Here is a 26,637-nt window from a genome sequence, read left to right as displayed (position 1 = left end):
TTATTAAATTGTTTTAGAAAAATGGTCTGTGTTCCTGGGTTCCCGGTTTTGTTGCAGTCTGGATGGACGTTCCTTTCCGCACAGTCTCCAGATCGCAGATAATTTCAAGCATTTGGGATCTTCTGTCTCATGAGTGCGGGACCTTTGCATCCACTGTCAAACTGAGAAAAAACGCAGCAGCGCTGCAGCCTGTAGCTGAGAAGCCGTTTGTGTGTGTGGAACTCAGCAGCGTCCGTTGCTCCCCGTTTCAACTGCAGGAAAGGTCCGTGGCTTGTTGTGTAACGTTCCCGTGTTGGTTCGATTGCGTCCGACCAATGTGCGTGGGGTGCGGAGGTGTGTTCGTGGGGCGGAGGTGTGTTCGTGGTGCGGAGGTGTGTTCGTGGGGTGGAGGTGTGTTCGTGGTGCGGAGGTGTGTTCGTGGGGTGGAGGTGTGTTCGTTGGGCGGAGGTGTGTTCGTGGGGTGGAGGTGTGTTCATGGTGCGGAGGTGTGTTCGTGGTGTGGAGGTGTGTTCGTGGTGCGGAGGTGTGTTCGTGGTGCGGAGGTGTGTTCGTGGTGCGGAGGTGTGTTCGTGGTGCGGAGGTGTGTTCATGGGGTGGAGGTGTGTTCATGGTGCGGAGGTGTGTTCGTGGTGCGGAGGTGTGTTCATGGTGCGGAGGTGTGTTCGTGGTGCGGAGGTGTGTTCGTGGTGCGGAGGTGTGTTCGTGGTGCGGAGGTGTGTTCATGGGGTGGAGGTGTGTTCATGGTGCGGAGGTGTGTTCGTGGGGCGGAGGTGTGTTCGTTGGGCGGAGGTGGGAATTGGTGCGGAGGTGTGTTCGTGGTGCGGAGGTGTGTTCGTGGGGTGGAGGTGTGTTCGTGGGGTGGAGGTGTGTTCGTGGTGTGGAGGTGTGTTCGTGGGGCGGAGGTGTGTTCATGGGGTGGAGGTGTGTTCATGGTGCGGAGGTGTGTTCGTGGTGCGGAGGTGTGTTCGTGGTGTGGAGGTGTGTTCGTGGGGTGGAGGTGTGTTCGTGGTGCGGAGGTGTGTTCGTGGTGTGGAGGTGTGTTCATGGTGTGGAGGTGTGTTCGTGGGGTGGAGGTGTGTTCATGGTGCGGAGGTGTGTTCGTGGGGCGGAGGTGTGTTCGTGGGGCGGAGGTGTGTTCGTGGTGCGGAGGTGTGTTCATGGTGTGGAGGTGTGTTCGTGGGGCGGAGGTGTGTTCGTGGGGCGGAGGTGTGTTCGTGGGGCGGAGGTGTGTTCGTGGGGTGGAGGTGTGTTCGTGGTGCGGAGGTGTGTTCGTGGGGTGGAGGTGTGTTCGTTGGGCGGAGGTGGGAATTGGTGCGGAGGTGTGTTCGTGGTGCGGAGGTGTGTTCGTGGTGCGGAGGTGTGTTCGTGGGGTGGAGGTGTGTTCATGGTGCGGAGGTGTGTTCGTGGGGTGGAGGTGTGTTCGTTGGGCGGAGGTGTGTTCGTGGTGTGGAGGTGTGTTCGTGGGGCGGAGGTGTGTTCGTGGGGCGGAGGTGTGTTCATGGGGTGGAGGTGTGTTCATGGTGTGGAGGTGTGTTCGTGGTGCGGAGGTGTGTTCGTGGGGTGGAGGTGTGTTCGTGGGGCGGAGGTGTGTTCATGGTGCGGAGGTGTGTTCGTGGGGCGGAGGTGTGTTCGTGGTGTGGAGGTGTGTTCGTGGGGTGGAGGTGTGTTCATGGTGCGGAGGTGTGTTCGTGGGGCGGAGGTGGGAATTGGTGCGGAGGTGTGTTCGTGGGGCGGAGGTGTGTTCGTGGTGCGGAGGTGTGTTCGTGGGGTGGAGGTGTGTTCGTGGGGCGGAGGTAAGAGGGGACAGAGGAGGGTTGGGGCCGTCCCGGAGAGCAGGAACGGGGCAGGACCGTCTGAGTCTGAATTGTGTGGGAGGAGGAGCCGGGAGCTGATGAAATAGCTCACTGTGCATTCTTACTGCGAATAATGGATAAAGTTCTACTCCTGTAGTTACTTGGTTACATGGATGTGTAGAACAGCTAAAGTTCCCGGTGCTACTGTTTAAAGAAAAGCGCAAATCCTGCAAGCTTGCGATGCGGTTTTGGCATTCCTCGTGCAGTCCGAACGCTGCTGCCGCTGCACCGGCGCCGGTGTCAGGAGGCGAAAGGAGATGAACGAGCCAAAAATTGTTACCTGAAACCGCACTGCACTCTGAAGCCTGTTCCAAGCTGCAGGTGTTGGTTTGGGTTTTGTTGGTGGTGGTGTTTTTGTACAACTGCACCTTAACTGAAGGCATTTGAGAAACAATGAGATACTTATTTTTCTTCCCTTTTAAAAACTCATTTTTATAACAAAATAGCACTCAAGTGCTTGCCCGGTGTTAGCCCTGCTGCGCCTGCCCGACCTGTCCAGGTGTGTTCCTCACAGGAAAAGGGCTGGATGTGGAGAATTCCAAACGCTCACCAGGTAAGAGGCTGTGACACCAGAACCGGGGACTCGCACCCCGCGGTTCCGTAACCAGCGCTGGGGACCGGCCCGCTGTGCGGGGCTGGCGGCGCCGCTGCCCTCGGCTGCTCAGACGGAAACGCTGCATGAAAAATTCAGTACAGGACGGCAAAACCGTGCAATTCCGTGTCCTCCCGTCCCAGTGGGGACATGCGGGTTTGCAACTCTTTATTTGCAGTTTTGTGTTTAGTTTAAAAAATGCTACATTCTGTTGTTGCATCTCGAGTATTTAAAGCTGGGCAAGGCCCAGGTATGAATTTGTCAAAGTGGTTTTCAGAAATGGTTCAGATCCAGGTTCTGGATTAGCAGACACTTGAAGGCAGAGACCTAAGGAGGTATTCTGTTCTGATGTGCGCCATCTCGATGGTGTTTTGGTTGTTAAGAGCTACATTTACTTTGTGTTGCACTGCACAGCTTACTAGCCGTGGCAGCGGAGAGCAGATGGGTGGAAAGACTCGGGATAAGGTTAACGCGGGGAAGAAAAAGTCTTTTGTTTGCAGTCCTTTATGTGCAGAGAAGGCAGGGGAGCGCAGGCCTGTGCTGTGGAGCAGTTCCTGCGAAACTCGGAGTGCGGCTCTTGCAAAAGGCGTGTTATGTGGGTGCAGTGTGGCAAGTCTGGCTGTGTGAGCTCAAAGGTTATGTGTGTGTGTGTGTATATATATATATAAATATATATATATAGACACTGCTCATCGGATAAGGCACCCTGAGCTAGCCAACACCTGAGCTTTAAGCCAGGCCAAAGCATGGGCAGAGCTGAAATTTGAGATGCTGAGCAAGACGCAGTCTTGGAAACCGGTGCAGCAGTAGCAAATTCCTCTCCAAGGCACCCCCGACGCTGTGGGTAGGTAACCGCACTGACTGGGAGCAGTGGCGCGTGCAGCACGTGCAGACACCAACCACCAACGGGCCAAAGCTCCGCAGGGAACTTTGGAGACAGAAACAAGAGACCTTGAGAATCTTTAAATACATTCAAAAAGCAAAATCTTGTAAGAAGCTTTAGGGTGGAAAAAAAAAAATCAGTACTCAGACAATCCACTGAGATAAGGCAGGTGCTAAATTTGGGGTTTCAAAGAAGTGCAATTAGCTGATTGGCAGGGTGTTAAAAGCTGAAGCTGTGCTTTCCTTGGAGTCTGCTATCCCTGGCATTTGTTCCTCTCTCAAAGGTTTTATTTACGGGTGTGCTTATCTTGCAGTTCTCCATTCAGTTTGATTTCCTTGACTCGAGATAAAACTTCCTATTTGTGACAGTGTTACAGCTGGAAAACCAACCTCGAGGAACTTGCCCCTCAGCAGGCCGCGAGCCCAGCAGGCAGGCTGGAGAGCCACGCTGTGTTGTACCCGGCCCAGGGAGCAGCTCCGGAGCAGCGGCCACAGGACGCTCCCGCGCCGGCTTGACAGGCGCAGCCAACACGCTTTGCAGCTGCTGCGCGGCCGCCACCTCTTGAGCCAAAGACTCAGATCAGATCATTTTGAGATCAGATTTTCTGTTTTCGTCCAGCAGAAAATCCCCTCTTAGATCTAGCAATGAATCTGTTTCCTGAGGTAAATGTTTTTAGACATTAGGAGGCTCACTCAGGCTTGTGCAGCACTTGTGCCACACTTAGCACTTGCATAACCCTTCCTTGTTTGATCTCGATTCACACCTGATAGATAAGGGGATTATATCTCTTTAGCGCCTGGTTCCAGGGAGGCTCTGATCCTTCTGAAGGTTTTTTGGTGCCACAGCAAGCAAGAAAGCAGTTTTGAAAATGAATTACAGATTCATCCAAGCCCAGAGAACTGAAATATTTTGATAGCAAGAATTAACTGGCCGGTTCAGCAGAAATCCTAAAGCTGAAGCTTACTTGTAGATGCATTTATTTACATAAAAATAAATATGCACAACTGCAGTATTTTCTTGCTCTTTATGTTCCGCAGGGCAAGGGAGACTTGCCGGGTGCCCACGGCCTCTCCCAGGGACGCAGTCGCCGTGTTCAGTCCTTGCCCCACCAGCACCCCGAAGAGCTGGGTACAGGCTCCAGTTTGCTTCTACAATAACCCCGCCTTGAAACGGCGAGTGTGTGTTCTACATATTCCTCTAGATGCAAGAGTAGCTGCAGAGAAGGCAGGTCATCTAGTCCCCAAAATGTAAACATGTTTTTATTTAATGCCTTTCACTCATCACAAGGTACTTTTTCCCCAGCCCCCAAAACCAAGATGGCAGCATAAGGCACCGTGTAGACACATGCACAGTCCCCATACCATCTATGTAGGATTTAAAACACAGCTATTGTCCTCACCAACAGTACCATGTGTCCTTATTATTCATGTACACAATACGATTTTCCCCAGAGTTTGTTCTGGAGAAATGAACAATTAATTTAGAATGGTAAGACTTTCCCCCACCCACCCCAAAAAGCCAGATTAAAAACACAGGCACAGAGCTTAACACCAGAGTAATGAGATTAGTTCATAAATTAAAAAAATACAAAAAAGAAAAAAAAAGAACAGTTTCACTCTTATTTTCAGAAGGTTCCCCGTGATGTGATGTATTGATGTATTGTGCAGAGACTCCTTACGGCGTCCTCTTCCCCTCTCAAAAGCAAGAAAGCTGACAAGTTGCCCCAAGACTTGTAGTGTTTGTCACTGACGGCAAAAAGGCAGCTACAGCTCTACACAGCCGGCTGAACTGCGGCATCGCAGCTGATCCGAAGGCTCTTCCTCTGTCCAAAGGAAGAAGGACTTGACACAATGTTCTTTGGCTGCAAGTTCTTAAAGGCTTCCACTGAAAGGGTTCTCCTTCAAAAAAAAGAAAAACTGCAGTTGCTGTGGGATTTTTCAATGACAAAATGTTGAGGAATAGGTGGAACCGATGCGATAGTTTGAGTGAAGCCCTCACAGTGCTAAGATGTTGGGGTCTGCTACAAATATTCAAGTTCCAAGGCGTGCCGAAGAGCTTCCAGGTCGGCGTGACAAGAGATTCTCCAGAACGGCATGTTGTGCTAGAGTGAAACCAAAAGAGGGTGTTTTTTGGTTTTCGTTTAATACTGAGATCAAAACAACTTTCTTAGTTTGCACCTTCAGGAACAGAGCGCTGTCCTTGGGCCACGATTGTCACAGCGTCACAGGCAAGGAGGCTCGTCTTGGAGAGGGAAGGAGCGGGAAGGGTCTGTTTGCTGGTGTTTCTCATATGCAGAGAGGCAGACAGATCCTCCAGAACCTACAGGTGTCCTGCCTCAGCGATGATGGAGCATGTGGTGACTTTCTGAATGTACTAGCTACTAAACTTGATTATTTTTTTCTCATGGATTAATTAGGAATGTTTCTAGAACTGCAGTATTTCATCACTAGTGTTGTCAGTGCTTCACAGACAAGATATATATCATAAAAGGAAGTTATTAACATTTATAAAAATGTAAAGAAAGGAATAAAATACCACATAGAGTCAAAATGCTTTGTAACAATTCCAAGTTAACTGGAGCAGTAGGTCATACTGCATTTTCTGTAAATGTAGGAACTGGTATCATTGCTCAGATCAATTCCTGAGTTGGTGTAACACTGCTGCCTTAGAGAAAGGCACGACAGGCTTGTAAGACTGCTTGTCCACAGAAACTTTCCCGGTTTTGAGAGACTGTAACCTTCTTGTCCTGCGTCCCACAGTTTACATTTACTGTGATAAACTGGATTATGTATACAACTGTGCAAGATTTAACCAGCCAGTTCCACTCGAAGTCTTAACATCTGGACAAAATCTGGAAAGGTAAACTACCTGTGAACTACTGTATCTTCTTCATAATATCCTGATGAATCTCTTGAAAATTGTGAATGTAGTCTAGGAAAACAAGACTCACAGCAGAAAGAGGACAAAGTATCAACTTTTTAAAGTGCAGTTCAATTACACAGGGGACCTGAGCTGGAAACCGTAATGTGCCAAGTACAAACAGTGCTCTGAAAGCATCTTTATAACAATGTAGTTCTGCAATCATTAGCATCCTGTTCCTTTTCCAAGTGTACCTACCTCTGGGAAAAAAACCTCCAGGGTTCCAGTTGTTCATTTTACAGAGTGTCTATTCACACTCCTCTAATGTTTAAATACAACTCCGGCCTCCCTCTGGTATGTTGCCTCTCAGTAAACAAATGTTTCCTTCAAGCTATTTATCAGTGTGTGCAGAGACAGCAAACACAGACAGCTGAAGTGATTGGAATCCACTGCTCTGCAATTTCCCTTTAAGGGGAAAAGTTATTTCCTTCTCCCTCCCCCTCTCCCTGGTTGTTATTAAACCCCTTCCATTAAATTATCTATTTTTTCTTGCTTAAATTAGAAGAAAACTTGGCCTCCCAGCCACTCCTGTTGTTCTGCATTTACAGAGTTATCACTCATCAGACAGGTGAAGAAAAATGACTCACTAAAATGGAGATATTATCAGTGCTGTCGGCAAAACAGTGAAAGGCTCTCTCCCTGCCCCTTCCCCCTCACTTCTTTTGTATAAAGCTCAGGTGTGTGGGAGCCTTGACTAATGATCGTCATCAATCAGCGCTGGAGACAGCTCAGCAAAGAATGTGCTCTACTAATGGGGGAGCTCCTCAGGCCAGGAGACACAAGCAAGAGGGCTCTTGAAATCTGCCTGTAGAAGACTGTTGAACCTTCCCACTTCCTACAGCCAGAGAGCCCTTGCAGCCTTTGATGCAGCCGTGGTCACTGACCCGCTGCCTTTGAAGTGCGGCCCTGGGCTGTCAGAAGCAGCAGGCTATTATCACTTCACCCCAGGCACGCATTTTCTGTTCTGAAGACTGGTAAATTAAAACTCTGCCTGCTCAATTCAACTCTCATCTTGTACAATTCAGTTGATGTACCTGACTGCTCCCCTGCACCTCTGTGATTGGTGCTCTCCATGTTTCTACCACTCCTGGGTTTCTGTGATACACCGATACCCCCTGTATAAGGCAGCAGGTGTTCCTGCATCTCTGACCTCCAAGCCCAGATCACTGTGAGCAGAACACAAGCTTTGGGCTCCTCAGATTTTGCTTTTATCTCTTCCAAGCTCTGGGGTTCTGGCTTTTCTCCTCTTTCAGTCTACCCAAAACAGAGCAGCTTCAACTGGTCGCTAGAACTCCAGTTCTCATTGCAGTCAGTGCACTGCGGATACTAATGCACGGAGGACTCGACTGCATGCACAGGTTAGTCCCCTGAACTCTTCCTAAGGCTACCGACATCAGTGGGCCACTTCTGTGCCACGAGCATGAAATATTACCGAGGCCTTGTTATTCCTGCCCAAAATGCTATCGCAGTTTCTGTTCTACTTCATCTCCCCATTTTGCTTGTGAAATTAATCACATTGATCCATAAATCACTGATAAAAGCAGCAACTCAGTCCTAGTCCCTTTGGTATCCACTCTAATGACATTACACCCTACGATCTCAGTGAGTCATAAATACAAATGCATGTGCATATTCTAATAAGTAATTCAAAACTAATTTCAATCATTTGGAATTCACAAAAGCGACGTGTAGATCAGAAATTCACTCTGCTTGCTCATCTGAGATCACACACTGGAGTTTTCCTTGCCATGTATTTAAAGCCTTCTTTGTTAAACAAGAGTGATTCCTGGAACACGTGACACAGCGACGACCTGAAAAATTGCACTAGCGGTCAAGGTGGGGAGATCTACAGTAAGAAATTTCTCACAAGGTTGTTGAGTATTTTGCATATTAAGAAATGAGACTGATTGTAAGCTGTTGGAGGGAGCTTCATTCAATGCTTATGTAAAAAAAGGGTAATTGAAATGAAAACTTGGAAGAATCCAGCATGGTACCCACAAACTGTACCTTTTTTGCTCCCTGTTCCTCTTCAACGCCATCTCCTATTACAATATACACGGCTTTCCTTCCAAACCTTTGCATGATTCTCTCAAAACAGCTTTCTTTCCCTAAGCAACAGAAGAGAAGACATAGTTTTTTATCTGGACACATACAGCAGGTGGGGCTGACATTCAGGTAGTCAAAGTGGAGTTGGGACCTAACTGCACTTGCTACTGCACTTGCTACATTCCTTGTTTGCTTTTGAAATTAGAACCTAACTGAATCTTCATCTCAGATGGACTCTCGCCACCTCATGACAGCTGCTGGCATTTTCGTTGTCAGCTGAGGACTTCCAAGTGCTGCCAGTTTTCTGTAAGCTTTGTGACTTCGATACACGGGCTTAGACCAGGTGAGACCATGTGACAGTCATGGCATGCAGTTTCGAGAGCCCTCTTCTGTTCATTCTGGTTACAGTAAGAACACTGAAAAAAATAAAGCCCCAAGCCAACCCTACCTATACTTATTACTCACACAGCTTCACAAAGCTCATTCAGCACACCTGACCCCTCTGCAAGAATACCAGTATCCAAACGGTGTCTCTGTACGTAACAGGTCCAACCAGACCACCTTCCTCCCAGCTGAACATCCCACATGCAGTAGATGGGGATGAGTATTTTCAGCTCGCTCCCCATGGAGACACTTGGGAAGACTCTGATTTTTTGATTTTTTTTCTAGCTTACGTGTGGGCAGTCAGGATGTGGATTAAGAGATGTGTAAACATGGAGATAAAAATAAAGCTCATACTTCACTTGTTGTGATCAGGTTGAATGGATGTGCCTGCCTGAGGGACAAAAAATCCAATTTCTCCTCAGCAAAGCCTAAGTTAGTTTGCTCTTACCTGTTTTTGTGGCACTGTAAATGTTTTCAATGGGGAAGACAGTGCCCAGTCCATAGAGAAGCACTTTAGCGAGAGCCGGGATAAGCTGAGTTGTGGTGACCAACACATTCACACAGTTAGGCCTAGAAAACAAAAGTTAGTAGAAGTGGCAATCTGTGTTTTTTCTCTTTTATTCCTGCTGAAAGATGGCAGAAAGCAAACCTTTCTTGCAACTGGGAGTTCCCAAGCCACTGGGAGATTATGCAGCTAGAGACAGATAATGTGAGCACTGGCAATGTCTTTTTATCAACTTAGTAGAATGAAAAAACCATAAACCAAAACTGGCAGCAGTGATGCAGCCTTACTGCATGCATGCCAGGACCTGTCTTGTGGGAATGTGAACACCAATGTCCTGCTGGATGAGTGAACATGTTCAGGGATAGAATATTTTCTCCCTTTCCTACTCTTTTGTAAATCTGCTCACGTGAGAAGTGTGCCGCAGATGACATAGCTAAGAAAAGGCAAGAAAAAGGACTGGTTTTGCTTTTGCTCAGTTCATCTTCTCAAGCTCACCGCAGCCCTTGATAACGCAAGTCTGGCAAACATGTGCAGACTGGCCTCCCACAGGTTTGGCCAGCAAAGTCCTACGAATGTGTCTCGATTTGTCTAGAGGGGGGAAAACAGGGGAAGCAAACGAGATCCTGGATCAAACCTGTAGGCAAATCTTTAAGCTGTTCTTACCGGGAATGTATCAAATTCAGCGCCTTCAGAGCATGTGTGAGCCAGAGATCAGTCAGCGCTTCAAGTTCTCCTCTTAACTGCAGCCAGGTTTCCCTCTTAGGAGCTCCTATTAAACCTGTAAGCAGGGAAAAAGCATCTTTGCAGAAGCACAGACAGGGATTTGCAGAGCTTTGGATGTAGAATGCCAAAGGGCTCCTGTCTGTGTTCTGAACCCTCTCTCTTCCAGTACCCTCCTCATGGCCCTGGTGCCTTGTTGCAAACAAGCAGTTATGATACAAGAATGCCTTCAGATAGAGATCACTGATGTGTTCTGTGGAAAAAAACCAACCATATTTAGTTTTGAACTGTTTTCTTGCTTACTAAACATTTTGAAAAACTGGAGAAGGTTGCTTTCCTGCTAAAGAAATTACAAAATAAAGCAACACACACAGACTTGAGTCCTTCTCAAACCACTAAACCAGGTATTTTAGCATATCTCCTGCAAATCCTGTACAGAACCTTACTCAAGGAGGACTGGTGAAGCCCAAGCTCAGCTCGGTGTGAGGTGTTCTTATCATGATGCCCTCTACACCTCTGCCATAGATGTCCCTAGCAGGGTCACAAGTATTTGTGAAGATGAAAGGCACGCTTGTTGCTTGGCCATAGACACTTACCCCCTACATTGTTTTTGTAGGTGTTGTACATCTCTTTCACCCGGCGGTAGCGGAATGCTAATTTCCTCATCCAGTCAACTCCCCCGTGAACACCTGAGCCCAGACACAGATTTGCACTGGCAGCCGAACTGTGAAAGCCATCTGCGGAGAAGTTGTATGTGCTGGGCAAGGGAGGACAGAAGGGGACAGGTCAGTATAATCGCAGCCTATACAGTGCCAGCAACGAGTAGAAACAATTTAAAAGAAACAGGGAGACAAGTGGCAGCAGAGATATACGCAAGACATGCTTTACAAAACAGGAGTTCATCTCTGGCACAGTTGCTAGCACTGATTTGAAAAACGTTCTTACTGTAAACACAACGCAGGTTGCTTAGCACTCCCTGACAATTCCGAGGTTCTCCGGACTACAAAACATCTGACAACCCTCAGGTCACTGAAACTTCTCACCTGCCGCTCATCCAGGCTGCTACGGTAACTGCAGAAATACTCAGCCCCCACATTAATGTTTTAATCACTGCCTGAACAACTATCTAGACTGCTTACAGGCCACTGGAGCCAAAGGACCTAAATATACAAGTGGCATTTCAGTGCACTGCAAAGCACAAAGTAGCATTTCAGTTACAGCAAAAAACATTTCAAGGGTTCTATGCAGAAGGAAAAGTCTCTTCCCTGAAATACTTGGTTTTTGTGCTGTTTCTGAACCAATGTCTCATAACAACCAGTCAAAACCCACCAACTGTAAAGCTCTATATTGGCCCTGCACATTTTATTCTTGTGCCTATTACCATGACTCTACAGGCAACACTGGGAAAGGTAGATGTAATTGTACAGAAATAGTTTTTACATACATGATGATTTAATGTATGCAAATAATAATATTGTTTGGTGCAGTTTGGATTCAAGTTTCTACCAGTGACAAGGCTCTGGCATGGCAAGGTCCATAATCCTCACCACCAAGCCCATTCAGTAGAGACTGGGCAGTGGGAAACCTTTCAATCTGGTTTTGAAGAGTTTTGTCCAAGTCTGTGCCAACGGGCTGGGCAGATCACATGAGAAAGTAGTGCTGTCTGACTGGATTTCAACCTCATTTTAGACAGATTTCCCAGAGTGGTTCGGTATAGTCAGGGCTTAACAGTAGGCACAGGCATGTTAATGTGAGAAAGGGGACGCCGTGCTTCTGCGTGCTTAATACACGCAGACAGCAGGGAGCCAGGGAGGGGAGAGGGCGCATGGATGAGAATGTTGTTGTACATCACTGACTGGCCCCCTGCTATTTTCGAACAGCTGTGGACTATCTGACCTGCAGTTTCCAGCCTGAAGATCCCGTACCTTAGATCTTGACCATTGTCATCTGATGATACATCATCTATGTGGATCTGGTCGCAGTCCTGAGAAGCGAATGAAAAAAAAATGTATCAGAGTAAGTAAATGCTTTGAAAAAATATTTGAAAGAATGTAATGAAAAATTACGGGTAATATTAAGGAGAGAAAACATTACATATTGCTAGTATTGTCTGGCATTGTCTAGCCAGTTAATTGTTACGAATAAGTATAACATGGCACAAAACATGAATAGAGTGTGTGTATGTGATCCACTGTTATGTATGGGCACAACGGCTCTTGAATAATACAGTAAGTGAAACTCCTTCCTACGTAGACAGGACGGAGAGAGACGCTTGTGTTTTAGCCAGGAAAACTGTGTTTTTCAAATTCTGTATGCATGATAAGGCAGAGATTCGGCAGCCTTTCCCCCTGTGAGAACAGGGCTTTGGACAGGAGGTGTATGCCCACCTAACTACAAGGGGAGAAGATCTCTCTGAAAGCCATTTCCAGAGACGCCTGTCCCGCCGGTGTCTCCCCAGTTTGTTCTGAGAGGGCGGAAGCACGGAGGGCAGCACCTTTCACAGCCCAGGAGTGATGTGCATCAGTAATGGGGAAATCTCTGCACAGGAAATTTATCAGAATATGTACTTGGAGCTCAGCCCACGTGAAGTATGTACTCTAGATCTTATCTTCCAAAATTCCTCATTGTTTGAATGGTGGAGGCCCTGCCTCAAAAATTTGAGAAATGTTATTTCTTTGGTTTCTTTCCTAGTCTTAGCATTAAGATTAGAAAGAGAAAAATCAGGAAGCTCCTCCCACCACCTTAAATCTCCTTTCCCCATGACCCTTGCAGGGAAGAAAGGAACAGAACAGAAAGCCTTCAAACTGATGAACGCTATCTTTTGTTCTCGTAGATTTTTCAACAGAGGTAAAAGCACTTGGTGCAACAGGACCCCGAAGACAGAACAACTGCAGCTAACCAGGGTAGTTATTCTTCACCACTTCAGTGTTCTGTAAACCACAGAATGTCTTACCTTCTCTACAAAATTACGAGTTTTACAAATGACTCTAAATTAGCCTCTTTAAAAAACAAACACCCCCTCAAAAGTAACCAAACTTTCTATCAAAGGCAAAATATCACAGATAGTTCTTATCTGTAATGAGATTTTCTGCAGCATTTATTTTAGGTAATTCTCAAAAAGAGCCATGATTTTATCTTGTTCTCATGTCATTGGTCTGGTCTCTTATCAACCTGTCACTGGGGTGTATATTTCTGTATGTAGCTGGAGCCAAGTGGCTGAATAACAGATCTCTGCTGGCACCTCTCTCTCTCCTCTACCCCCATTATTTTTTAAGCCCCTCTCCCAATAGCTGTTGTGAGCCAAGCTGGGATAATATTGATGCAGCCCACTCCACTTCAGTTGTATGGTGCAGGGCATTAAGTCAGGGGAAAGGTATTTGTGGAGGGGTCTGTTTTTCTCATTTGTGAATGAATTGTTCTGTACACTGAAGTGTGACAACAGTAGCTATCACATTTCTAACTTAATAAAATACCATGACACTTGGTGAGACGCTACCTCATAGTGCACCAGCTGAGCCTATCATGTTACTGGGTGAAACACAGGGAAGCTGGTTAAAGCCAGAATATGGACCATGTTTTACTACTTGGTTATGAGACCAATTTTTCATTCCTGCAGAATCTCTTTGAAATCTTAGTGAGTGGGGAATCAAGGCAGGATATCTGGGCTGCTGAAAAGAAGGTGCAGATTGTTCAAATGGAAGTCTGCAATGGGGACATACCGCAGTTTTCACATCTGCTGACTTTTAAAAATGATAGTCTACGATCAAAAAGGTGTATGACGTGTGGCACGTACACCCTGTGACTGAGTCAAACGTGTCAGACCTAAGTCAACCCTCACGACTCTGGGAACAGAACTGGTTTTACTGCTGTGATATCTCTAGGACAGTCAGTGTTACAGGACTTGCCTCCAGGGGGGACCAGGCCCTTGTACCCACATGGAAGGAGCCTGAGCTAATGCAGCTGTGAAATGGTGCTGCAGGCCTGGAGAAAGCTGCTGCTGCCTCCTCGTGAGGCACAAGCTGTTCCTGAGAATGCATGGTTATCGCTTCTGATTATCACTTATGATCCCTGTGAATACTCTCAAGGTATGTCTTGTGCACCTAAGAAAACAACTTACGAACGCAGAGGTTGTCTGTGTACCAGGACTGTGCTAGAGATTTGTAAAATCTCATGGATTCATTGATCAGTCGAGCTTGCATCCCTCATTAGGCGGGGGGTGAACAGTTCCCAGAACTCAAAATCCCCAGGGATGGCTCTGAAAGGCAGTAACTTGTAAACACACTAATCCCCTTGTTTGTTAATTCCTCATTTCCCCTCGTCAGTCCCTCCTCTTTAATACCTTTTTTGCAGAGTGCTACACAAAAATATCTCCAGAGGGACAGGGGGTGGAAGGTACTATTCTGTAGCCAGCGTTGCACTGGGAACAAAAGGCATGTGGAGGAAAAAGCACAACCTGCGTTCGTATTTTAACTTCCTTGTGATTTGTATCCTTGGGCGACTCCTTTTCTCCCGATTTCCCAAAAGGGGAACAGAGAGTGAGAACAACCGCCAAGCGGGGCAATGCCTGTGTCCCGCACGCCCTGCAAGCGCAACACACTGGCTGCCCTTGTCAGTGTTTGGTGCCTCGATGTTTTGCGAAAGGGCAGGCACAGCGCTAAGCTGGGCCTCAACAAGCACTGACCTCCCCCTGCCCCGAGTCAGCTGGAAAAAGAGTCCAGATTCTCTCTCTGTTTTGCTATGTTTAGCATTTTCTACTACGAGCACTCTTGCTTTGGTCTCGCATGGGGCAACTATCCTACTGCTTTCTCAGCCACAGCTTCTTTCACCCTGCCCCACCACAGAATATAGTCAGAACTGGTTTCAGCCCTGTGTGGTTTTAGCTTATTTTGTCTTGTACAGACCAGTGCTATACCACATGATGGTGCTAATGTATATGGTAATGTTTGTGGATATAGAACTGAATCAGCTTCTGGGCTTGTTTTTTTATCAACGTCTTTTTTCAATATCGTACACTGCATTTTTTTAAGCCTAACACTTGGTGATGTATGATCCTTAAACATCAAACCTGACTTTTATTTATCACCCCAAATGAACGAGTAGGATGGTTAATGAACAGAGATGGATTACTCTGTTATTGCAAATTCTTCCAAACTGAAATTGCTTTGTTTGGAATGTGAAATTCTATAGAGAACATTTACTTCTCTTGAATTCTACCTCATCCCTCACCTTTTTCATTCAAAAGGCTTACTGAAAACCAAAACAACGCAGTTCTGGTTTTGTTTGACAAAAACTTTGTTTTGTTTCACTTATCAAGCACATGTGAAAAGGGAAAAACTGAAAATTTTCAGTAGAAAATGATCTATCTTTCCAGCTATCTGGTCCACGCATCATCATTTAGAACACCTAGTGGTTTTACCCGAGTGCTGAACCGAACAGAATTGTTTCATAATGCTATCTCCTTGCTAGTTGCTGCTCTGGCTAGCTGGAACACTGCTTGTTTTCAAAGGTTCTTCATGTTTTTCATGGGTTTCAGCCATCCAGGTCCAGTAATGAGTTGTTCTCACCTTTAGGTGCTTATGTTGTCCTTTTTAGACCCTCTAACAAGGCCCTTCATGCTACACTGACTCACTGATTCAGCTGCCAACTTTGTGTTTCTCAGTTTTTTACTAAGAAGCAGGTAAGTTGGTAAGTTAGCCTACGGAATCAGCAAAAATTGCTTCTCTTGTCTCATGCCACAACAAAATAGCACTAGGAACATCAGTTTTTCTGTAGCCAAACTACTGAAAGACAACCTCCGTGCACATTTTTCTGAGCGGACACGTCCTGTAGCACCCGACTCTCTCTGTCTGGGAGATGGAGCCCAGGTATTTTGCAGGTGGTTCTGATTTCTATTTGGAGACACAGTGCTAAACTTCAGCTCCTCACTGGACCGGTTCTCACTGGGTTACATAGTTCTGCTGGACAGTCCTCTATCTGAGGGATTTTTGTTTCGTTTTTGCTTCCTTAATGTCAAGACGCCACAAAAGAAAAGAAATACAACATACTAACTTTGTAGAATTAAAACCATTGCTCTGCCTTTGTGGCTGAAGAACTTGAGAGGCCATGTGAGACCAGACTGAGCCAAGGACTCAGCTTCTAGCAGCCAAAGCTGTTACTGACTGATAAATGTGCAGAATTTGACTGAGGCCAGACAATCTGATACTTCATTTCATGTTTTACAGTGGTTAAGTGAAGCCAGGAGAAAACTTGCTTTAAAGGGATTTGCCAAGCGATATTCTCGCAAAAGCCTCGACAGGCAGAGGGTTTCTGGAAGGTGGTTTTGTGCGGAGCATGGAGCTTTGTTGCACCACATGTTGAGATCTGATAGGGGAAAAGTGCTGGTTGCGTATTAAATATCACCACTACTTATACAGAGCCCCACACAGAGGTGCTCCTTTTTTATCTTTTTTTCCCTTTGTACTTCCCTCACCCTCATCACAAACTCCCTCTTCGAAACAGGTCAGTGCAGGTGTCACCCACTACTCATCTTTGAAAGGAGACGAAAATTGTCAGCAAGTGAAACCTCGGATTGTAAGGAGACAGACGGCAGGAAAGGATGTGCCTCCTGTAATTCAGGGGACCACAGTGCAATTAGCAGTGAAGGAACAAGAAATTCTTGCTGAACTCATCAGGCACTGAAAAAAGTTCTCTTATTTCATCTGGCACAGACACAAATTCTTCCCTTTTCAAGCGAAGAAAACGCCCACAGAAGTCTGCCCCTGGACGCCTCCGAACACCTCCGAGCAGTACCCTGACTCTGGGGTGCTCACAGTACAAACCCACCTCACTCCCTTTGTGTGTGACTGCTGCTGCTGCTGATAGCAGACACAAACAACCCTTCATCAGCACATCAGCACTGCACAGCTCTTTCGCAGCTGGTGACAGAATTCTCCTAGCGTCACTTTGCTTGAATTTTACCCTATGTTCAAAAGGGGTTTCATTTTATATAAGGCACAGTCTGATCTAACCACGCCACAATCAGGAAGGATTTCTCCTCTCGCTCGTCGATGTCGGAACTCCCGCGGCCTCATCCGGCAGCGTGCCTGAGCTCGGGCAGACCTGCTCTGGCTCTGCGCGCAGCTTCCTCAAGAACAGAGACCATCTCTAGAACCTCCGCATGGGCTCTTAGCTAACTGCTACCATACCATACCCCAGAGGATCTGTGCTAATTTAGCTTAGTAAAATTATTAAATAGCAAATTTCAGGAGAAGCGGCAGCAATGTCCTCATTATTAGATTTAGTAAAACTGCCAAAAGCCATCATTGTTACTATGCATTTAGAAGAAAATTCCTTAACAGGATGAAGATGTCAAAGGGACGCAGTAAAGTATGCTTCCAATAAGTCATCTAAGGCCCATTTCTTTGGGGTCAAAAATGAAAGTTTCTTGGCCAGAAGAACAAGTTTGTAGACCAGATGCAAATGATTAGAAAGAGAGTTTTTAAATAAAATAAGCAGCTACATACCTCCAGGTCATTAAAGAACAGATGTGTATCTGCAAGGTTGAAGATCATTTCTTCCATCATAAGGCCTATCCGCACGGATGTCGTAGTGTCCTGTTAGGGGGGAAAAACGGTTTTTTCCATTCACTTTGATCTTATTTTTCTTTTTCTTTTCCTTTTCTTGGGAGGCGGGAGGCAGGGTGGAAGGTCTCAGAGCACGCAGAGGATCTACACGTTCCTCTTTCTGAAGATATGCTTATTAATTTTATTTCCCGAGTATATCTTAACATGATTTTTCCCATCCTTTAATTTGCTCTCCTAGATAACCAAAATCTGTTATTCGAAGGATGTCTGTGGCTCACCTTGACCTGTAATAGCCCACACACTTCAGATGATATAACAAGAAGCTTTAAGCATGACCTAAGAATTACTTCAGTAGGTTAGACCAAGAATTGATTTCACTGGTGTGAACAGTCAGGAGACAGGTATGATCGCCAGAGCGCACAGAGGCTGATCCCGTCAGGAATGGCTGTACCCAGTCACTTTGCCGTGTCTCTCATACACAAGGTCAACCACCTTCCCATCCCCAGACAACTGACCTTCTTCCTAAACCCGCAGCAAAAGCACAGAAACTCACTGATGCAAACAAGGTCTCCAGCAGAACATGTTCTTACTCATTAAATAATCTGTGGTTAATTTGATAAACACCCATAGCTCAAAACCATTGTGCCCGTTCAAACTCAACAACAAAGGACAGCTTGGAAAAAAAGAAAAAGAAAAGAAAGAACATTCCCACAACAGGCTTTTATTTGTAATTCATCTTCATTAAGACAGGGATCTCTCATCTGTATGTGGGTGGTTTTCCTCCACTAAAGCTACAAGCCATGCTAAACCAGGGCAGATTTATATGTAGTCTTTGCTCTAATTTTCTGCAGATTTCTGTGGAATCATGTTATTTTATGACAGGACAGTAATGAATTAGTTGAGGAGCTCTTAACAAGGAGCACAATGTTTGGAAGATGAGTACATTTCAATCAACCTTTGCGGCAGATGCTGTTGACATGGATGGTGTATTACACGCTAACCTAATTATTACGCATTCTTGGTGTAGTTCTCTTTAATTAGAGCTGAATGGCTATGGTTTCAGCCATGTGTGTGACTCACGAGCATTGTGCCCATCTAAGGAAAGCTGTGCCACTCGTGTTTGAACACGCTCCCAGAAAGAAGGGCACTTTCCCCTCTGGGCAAAAGGCAAACTTCAACAGGCTTGCCTTGAACATGGCTCTAATTTTAAGCCCCAAAGCTGCTCCCTGACAAGGCCCAGGGACACAGGCGTAATCAGGGCATCTGACTGTGGCCCCATGCGAACAGCACTGAATCAAATTTTACTACCCAGGTGTAGTTGCACAGGGGAACTGTTTTGAAGAAAATATGCTGCTAGGAAGAAATTATTTTCTAAAATAGTTTTTAATGAAGCAATTTATTTTTATACATTTCAAGGATCATTAGCCTTTAAAACTCTTTCAGGAAATCTCATTGGTTGGTATCTGTCATTTATCCTCTTAGTTTTGTCTTTAGTTTTATTGGTATTAATCACTAATGGGGACCAGGAAACATTTCCACAGTGTATGAAGTTACCTTCTCCTATACTAAACACTATGGAAATTAAACTTTAGATGAGAGAGGGAAAAAAAATCATTCTCTTGAGATACAGAATATGATGGAATGAAAATAAAACAGAAAATGTACTTTACCACCCAGAGGGGAAGTCATTTGGGGAAATGATTTGGCATCGCTGCTTTCACAGTATGGACATTTCCTCTATAGCAAGGCATGCTTCCAAGTCTTAAAGAGGCTGATAAAGTTAAAAGGCAAATCAGCGCTCCCAGTGTGATATAGGTGTCTAGAGGCACTAGGCCAGGGTTCCACTGGCAGTTATTTATTTGCATTACTGCAGCATCTTGAAGCACTAGTCCCAGACTTGAACCCCACTGTGCTAGAGGTTCTACACACACAGAGGAAAGACATCGCTACAGCTTTCAATTCGAGTATGAATAAACAGGGGAATTAGACTGACGGGAAAGCACCAAAACGAGATAGGTATATCAGTCAACATGTTGTCCAAATTGTCTGTACAGTGTGTAAATAATCTGAAAGAGAATTTTAAAATTTATCTGCAGATGTTGAGGGAAACCTCGTACCAGTAAGGGCTGTCTCTGTGCTGCAGGGGGTGTCCTGGTGAACTGCTGAAGCCCGTGTTAGTGTGAGCTTAGCAGACCAATGCAAAGTTGCTGCACTCATACGGATGATCCCTGCTAACGTGTCCTTCCGTAGCAAAAGTGCACCCCGGAGCCCTGGGAACCAGCCAATGTTTTCTGATGCATATGAGCCCAAGGAAGAATGGACCAGACAGCCTGAAATCGAATCTCCAGGAACCACTTTTTACAGTGAAAACAGATTCATCTGAAAACTCAACCCTGTGAGTGCTTGTTTAGTAACTTGAGAAAAGTGAGGTCCTACCCCTCTGCTAATCTACAAGTCATGCTTTCACAAACAAGGACAGTGAAAGGCAGGGGTAGAAAACAGGCAGTAAACTCCTTTTGTAAATCAAACCTCCAGCACCACAGCGCACCCCGACGCGTCTCACCTCTGCCACGCACCACTGTTGGAGCTCCCTTAGGGACGAAATCAAACAGCTCCACAAATCAGTTTTGGTGCTTCCCTCTGCTGCCAGGACATGACAGGCTCCTGCCCCTCCAACCCAGCGCTGCGACAGGCTTTGTCCCATCACCAGGGGAAACAAGGACCAGGGGAGCAGTGGGCGTTCTGAAGCATTCATTCGCAAAATCTTGATATGCCGCCTCCTCAATAAAAGTTCACTCCCACTTCTAATGAAGAAGAGTAGGAGCTCCACAGCTGCCTGTTTCTGCTCAGTGTGCATCTTGAGGGAACTGAGAGGCAGAAGGTAGAAAGCCCCCATTCCCCATTACTCCTTCATAAACAATAAAGGATCAAAACATACAAACAGCAAGATAGGCCCTTTTTTAATGTTTTGGATCAAACCTATTTGCTCTAAAGAGCATTCTCAGACATGTCTCTCTGCAGTTTCTGTCACAGCTGTGACTTTCGGGCAAGGAAAGTTCCTGACAACAGCAGCACCTGTGAGTGAGATGATTTCCACCGTGAGGCACTGCCAGCTTCCGGCCCCGCATCCGCCTGTCAGGGGGAGTCCTGCTGCCTGTTCAGCAGACAGTCCTACTGGAGGAAAAGACAGGCAACAGAAGCCTAATCCTAATCCTCGAACTGGTTCTGTACATTTGAAGTGAAGTGCAGTTTAAAATTACAGTTTGAGTTCAATTATGTCCTCCAAGCTAATAACACCTTGCTTAAAATTAATTGGTTTGTTTTCATTTTGTCCCCTCATTTTGAGTAATAGGATGACAGAAGTTGGCTAAAAGGAGCTTGTTGAACAGCCTTCAGTCCACCTTTGCTTAAAGGTGTTTTTCACAAAAAACTGGAGGTGAGCAAAGAACAAATATTTCCCTATTACAGCTGTGGGTTAAAGTAGGAAGTTGGGTCTGCCCACTGCATGTGAAACTCCGACTAATCTGTATTTTAGCAAAGCAAAGGGAATGCAGAATGTGTAGGCATACCCAAATTAGCTTTAAGCTACCAAATGTGGGTACAAATAGCCGCAGGTGTGTTGCAGCATGTGCTGTGTAAGTCCCTAGACCCTTTTACCGGAGCTGACCTACACAGACACTTGCATTGCTGGATCTTCACTACCGAAGCTACTGGCATCACCCACACGAAAGCTCACGTGCGTTGCAGCCACATTTCAAACTGCACCGTCAGCATCCTCCCAAATGGCTCTGTATGAAATCCTTCTTACCACCAGTCTCCTGAAGCATGGAGACTGACTCTTCATAAACTGCTTATACTTGCCCTAGCATCTGCATTAAGAAGACATGTATTCGTTAACACCTGCAGTTACTACTAATCCAGTTGGCTGGGTGTCCACAGCCAGCTCACCGTGCTCGTACGCTGTGATTTTGCAAAGAAGAGAGAAGCAGAGTTATCTCTGGCAATCTCTCAGGTGCAAGTCACTCTCGCCTCCGATCCTGGCTCCAAAGCCCATTCCAAGCCGCTGCCTTCAGGTACCCTGTTCAGACTTGCAGGCCATTAGCAAAGGGGCGAAGCTGGCTCCTTTCAGACAGATTACAAATCAGCCTGTTGGCTGACTCCGCTTCTATTTAGCAGTGTGCCAATTAACCCGACATTCAGAATGCTAGGACAAAGTCATTCTGAGTGTGCAGCCTGGATCCAGACCTGTCCCACACCCCCCACGCTTTAAAAAAAAAAAAGGAAACAAAAAGCCCTCGTATTTAAAATTAATCAGTCTCTTTAAATCCCTGCCAAATACCTGTTTATGCCATGAGCAAATAATGACTTTTCTACAAGAAAGAAAGTATTAATTAAGAGTATTCATCAGACTCCTATTCTCTAGGGTTGATCTGCCACAGGTGTCAGCCAGAGGTGAGAGATGGATTAGGAGAAAATCAAGGGCTTTCTAAGTTAAATCTCCTCCTTGTGGATAGCTGTTAATAATGAAGTTGTCACCAAAAGAAAGAATTTAATGGTTTTAATTGGGTTTAATTACTTGGAAACTCCTGGAAAATGGACCAGCCTGGTTGTAGAATAAAAATAACAATCATCATAAAAAAAAAGTGAAGATACAAATGCCTGGGCCACATGTTTGAACAAAAAGAGGCTGTGAGAATAGCCATTCCTTGGTTGTAACATCCTACACCTTGGTCAGAATTTGAGACACGAACAAGGCTTTCCCATAATAATGGGAAATGAAGCATGTCCGGCAGTTCTGGTTCAAGTAAGTCCACGTCTTTTTGTGGAGGAGAACACACTTAGCTCTTTTACTACACTTAAATATCTCAGCTTGCAGTGTCGTCTTTTTGACGAATACCGGCCACACCTAGATCTAGCTTCTCCAGGCTTTTAGGTGAGAGGGTGAATATTTGTGAGAAACGTTGCTTTAAGCAAGCAAAGCGGCTCAGGAGCTGAAAGCCGTTTTCAGAAGTGACTTAAGTGACCACACTTCAGACTTTTTAAAAATGGATTGTCCTTTTCAGACAGAATCACCCAGCTTTTCAGGCTTTAAAATTTTTTCCCCCAAAATGAAGAACTATTTTTCAATGTAAATATTGACATATCCAGGTTTATCAGACAATCTACTGAATTTAAATGAATAGTGTCTATATTCGTCACAGTGTGACCTTGTGAAAAGTCCATGCTAGACAGAGAACAAATATAATTTAATCCCTTTTCTTCAGATACCTTTTCATATTCATCCTTACTGTGGCTTGAGAGGTACTTCCAAAGCATTGCTTATTATTTAGCGGAGTTTTTTACTGGCGTGCATCTGTTCAGAAATGGTTGAGACTACACCTTGGAAATTATTCCAATAAGCACATGGGCATGTCAGCCACTAAGTCCTCACCTGCAAGAGCACATGGAGGTTGAACAGGTCCTTGTCCCTCTCTGAACGACCTGTGCTTAGGGACAAGCAATGATGACTACATTGACTTACCCAGTGTCTGAACCCAAGGGTTCCGAAATGGATCCCAGACCCATGGCAATACTGTATTTAAGAACACATTAAAAGCTTGGCCACGATGCTTGAGAACGAACTGCAGTTATTTTTATTTAGTAATATGAGAAGTTCATGACCAAAAACCTACAAAGTATTTATTTTTCCTATACAGGGCATACATGTCAAAAGAGGGAGTGGAATTTAAACTAAATATGTCTCCATCCCCCTTCCTCTCCTCCCAGGAAAATCACTGCATTTCTGTATGTTGGCCCTTGATAGCCCTGTGAAAAACACAGAACTCCTGGAACACTCGATGGGAACACATCCCAGTGTGCAATCCCCAGCACAACCGCACCTTTCGCACATACAACTTCCTAACACAGTTAAGTCCCTTCGTAGTTTTTTTTTTTAAACTATTTTTCCTTTAAAATCAAGTCATGATCCAGTGATATTAGAAAGCAGGTTCCCTTTACTCTTGCTTGTCTGACAATCCAGTATCAATGTGCTCTATATTTTACATCAAAAATCATTCTTTAATACTTGCAAATGCCAGACGTGTACTTTGCTCAGAAAGCGCTCTGCTCACCGAAGCTCCAGACAAGGGGTCACAGGCTGCGCAGCTCGGAGCGTCCCCCACACCCACCGCCCCCCTGGTGGACCCGCTTTTCCTGCTGCTGCTGCTGCTGCTTCTCATCAGCCAGTACAGATGACAAAAGAAACACACATGTTTGCTCCCGAAATACACATTTGAAATAATCAAATGGCTGGAATTATTTAGTCCTCTCTCTCTCCAATAAGGAACTAATAATTGATATAGCAGCATGTCTAAAGTAACAGACTTTTTTATTACCTGCAGTGATTGAATGCTTTTTAAATTTAACTTAAAAAGGCATTAAATACAAGGTTTAGCCTCCAGTGGGGAAAAAAGTCTCCAACTTCCTCAGAAAATCCTTTCCAAATTGTATTCATCTTGACTTAATCCATGATCTACTGAGTGAATTAGGCTCTATTTGTTTTGAAAATCCATTTTATGGAGTTCCAGGACTGTGTTTTCCTTCGGAAGGGCCCATTCTGCCCCTCTGCCCAGGCCGCCTGCGAGCAGCCCGCAGCGGAGGCCTCTGCGGGTCTGTAACGTCCCAAGGTGCCCACACATACGACTAACAAAATGTAAATAAACACAGCTGAGCCAGTAAGAAATTGGAAGGTTTTCTCATTAAAGAAATAAAATAAACAGATGTCCTTAAGCACTTTGGCTCATGTTTGTCAGAGGAATGGAAAACTCTCAGATGTCGGAGCAGCAGTAGTGATATAAGGCCACATCTCAAGCGAGAGAAGAAGAAAAAAAACGACGCCATTGCACTTAGAATTGACTAATAGTTCTCAAGGGAGAGCGTTTTTGATTTGAACCTTAGCAACTTCTACAAATAGTTTTTAACAACCAAGCAATAAACTGGGGTTTTATTCCTTCTCAGTTTGTAAAGTAGTAAAGGACAGATTCGGCCATTAGAAGCATGAATCACCATCAGGTCTGATTAAATCCCTGTGGTGTTTCACGCAGGTCCTGGCTTTAGGGTCCTGCGCGAGAACAAAGCAAGGAAAAGCACAAGCTGCCCGAAGGATTCAATGAAAGCAGAAAAATAATAAAAATAATTTAAAAACCAACAAACAATACAGCCTAGGATTTTACAAGGATCTCAAGGAGAGCTAAGCAGGAACTTTTCAATGACTTTTGTTCTTTTTTTAATTGGAAATTATAATTCACTTAAAGGAAAACTTTTTGTAGAACACATAACTGCCAGTGAAACCTTTGAAGAACAAGGTTTCTTAGATCCACAGCATCATTTCTAGCGAGAACAAGACAGTCCCGCTCACGGCAGCTATGGCATTTGCTAGAAATGCTAGAAAACCAGGTTTATGTCCTGTACTTCAGCTACCCTGTCCAAAAGGCCTATTGGCCTCGCTGTTTTCGCAGGACCAACCCTCTCCTAGGCCTTCACACACCTGCGCCACTGCGGGTCCCTCATCACAGAGGCAGAGCCCATGGCTGGTTGCACAGGCTGGAAACTTCAGTGCGTGCCTTGTCTCTGTCTCACTGACACCCGTCTGCTTCAATCTAATGCTGCCACTTCTGATACGCAAAAGCAATAAATACTTCAATTTCTCAGACTGAAAGAGAAGCGGAATTTTTTTCATGCCTTGAAAACACAGATTACGGAACAAGCTTGCAAATATCTCAGTCAGAGAAAGGGGAATAGACTCGTGATCTTTTTGGCATGGGAGTGCTTGCAACCTCTTTTTATTGTGTCTGAACTAATACCACTGAAAGGGTCTTTCTGTATTGCGCCTGGTGGCTTCAAACAAATGGCCACGCCCCTTCACTTTTACCCAGCTCATGAAACCCTGGCAGCACTGTCACGATTTTGATCCATTTTCCCATTATGTTTAGTGAGCGGCTCGGCAGGCAGATCTCTGCAGCCATTGCAGCCATCTGACTGTCGAATGGGAGCCTGGAGGGATTAAAAGGGCTGGGTGGGCAGTACATTAAGCTATAATGATGGTCTACATCTGTTGTGGTCTCTAGGCACATGGTAAATATTCTGCACCCATACAGTGATTACAAGCCTGCAGAACAGGTCTCTAAACCCTCCTGAACATAATACCCAGGGTTAACTGCCTTTGGAACGTTTTTTTCCCTTTGTTTGTCAGAGGACCTCCCGCTGAGAAACAAAAGGGTGGAGAGATTTCCTTGGCTGGGACAGCTTTGCTGCGCCCATCACTGCGCCTGCGACTCGCTATGTGTGTGCAGGTCCAACCCCATTCAACTGCGGCCAAGGAAGCGAAAGGAGAGGTGAACTCGCAGGCCACTCCAAAGGCTATCCTACAGTGACCAGACGGGAAAGACGTTAAGAGCAAATGTCTGATGACCGTGCAATCCATGGGATAGAACAAAGAGTTTGGGCAGAGGGGGAAAAAACGGAGCAGCCTAGGCTGGGCCATTCATTCATGCCTCTAATTTGAATAAATTTTGTGGTTTAACTTCTATTAAAGCTGTGAGCAAATTATTTTCCAAACACCTGAGATAAACTATCAATGCTCTGAGGAGCCTGTATCTATGGCAAGAACTACAGAGATTCCCCTCGGAAACCAAAGAGAATTTTCACATGAAATCAGGTCATAAAACATACATTGAAGCATGAGTAATGTGACTACAACTGATAATCCTTTTTTTGAATTCTTCCCCCTCTAATTTGTTTTTTCCAAATCAGATTTTTTTGGACAGCTCCCTATCGCTGCCATTACCAAGGAAGGGACAACATGCAGAACCATTTGAAATGTTGCAGCTCAAGATACAGGAGTTTAGACCCAAATCTCTGAGGCTATTGCTTGATGTTCCTCCTCCCCTCTTTACAGAAAATCACCCCAGAAAGGTGTTATTCTTCAGCTTAATCAACTTTATAGACTAATTGTTAGAGCGGCTGCATAGCAGCTCTACTAGTTTCACAGACAGGATGATACTGGGACATGAACGTTGGTCAGGGGAATGGAGAAGATCACATAAACTGACACTTTTTCTGGAGGAAGACATACAGAACCAAGACCTCCACGTGTGAGATTTAATTCAAAGCATGTGCATGTCTAATTACAGACA

The 26,637-nt window shown here is 45.4% G+C and overlaps 1 protein-coding gene and 2 long non-coding RNA genes across 32 annotated transcripts in view; 2 read left to right on the top strand and 1 right to left on the bottom strand.

The window, feature by feature from the left end:
• The first annotated feature begins 409 nt into the window (after window positions 1-409).
• Window positions 410-5,424, top strand: LOC110359002 (uncharacterized). Its single transcript, XR_010466511.1, has 2 exons — window positions 410-2,406; window positions 4,366-5,424. It is a non-coding gene; the product is annotated as an uncharacterized LOC110359002 (long non-coding RNA).
• Window positions 4,561-26,637, bottom strand: part of EYA2 (EYA transcriptional coactivator and phosphatase 2) — an 87,500-nt gene continuing 65,423 nt past the window's right edge. For 23 of the 30 annotated variants that reach the window (XM_065031751.1, XM_065031744.1, XM_065031766.1 and 20 more), the window contains 7 exons: window positions 17,405-17,494; window positions 11,828-11,886; window positions 10,499-10,659; window positions 9,846-9,960; window positions 9,126-9,247; window positions 8,255-8,355; window positions 4,561-5,429 (listed from right to left, as the gene is read on the bottom strand). In XM_065031751.1, coding sequence (XP_064887823.1) covers window positions 5,349-5,429; window positions 8,255-8,355; window positions 9,126-9,247; window positions 9,846-9,960; window positions 10,499-10,659; window positions 11,828-11,886; window positions 17,405-17,494 — 729 coding nt within the window. In that variant the 3' untranslated portion in view covers window positions 4,561-5,348. The remainder of the gene's footprint in view (window positions 5,430-8,254; window positions 8,356-9,125; window positions 9,248-9,845; window positions 9,961-10,498; window positions 10,660-11,827; window positions 11,887-17,404; window positions 17,495-26,637) is intronic. The other 7 variants (XM_065031761.1, XM_065031757.1, XM_065031758.1 and 4 more) reach the window with 1 other exon arrangement.
• On the top strand, window positions 10,517-21,577 carry LOC110359001 (uncharacterized). Its single transcript, XR_002413868.2, has 3 exons — window positions 10,517-10,687; window positions 11,783-11,918; window positions 12,736-21,577. It is a non-coding gene; the product is annotated as an uncharacterized LOC110359001 (long non-coding RNA).

Source organism: Columba livia, chromosome 16 (assembly GCF_036013475.1).
Source record: "Columba livia isolate bColLiv1 breed racing homer chromosome 16, bColLiv1.pat.W.v2, whole genome shotgun sequence".
In the NCBI taxonomy this organism is placed as follows: Eukaryota; Metazoa; Chordata; class Aves; order Columbiformes; family Columbidae; genus Columba; species Columba livia.
Note: the sequence above shows the minus strand (reverse complement) of the source record. Positions and strands in the feature narration are given on the sequence as shown.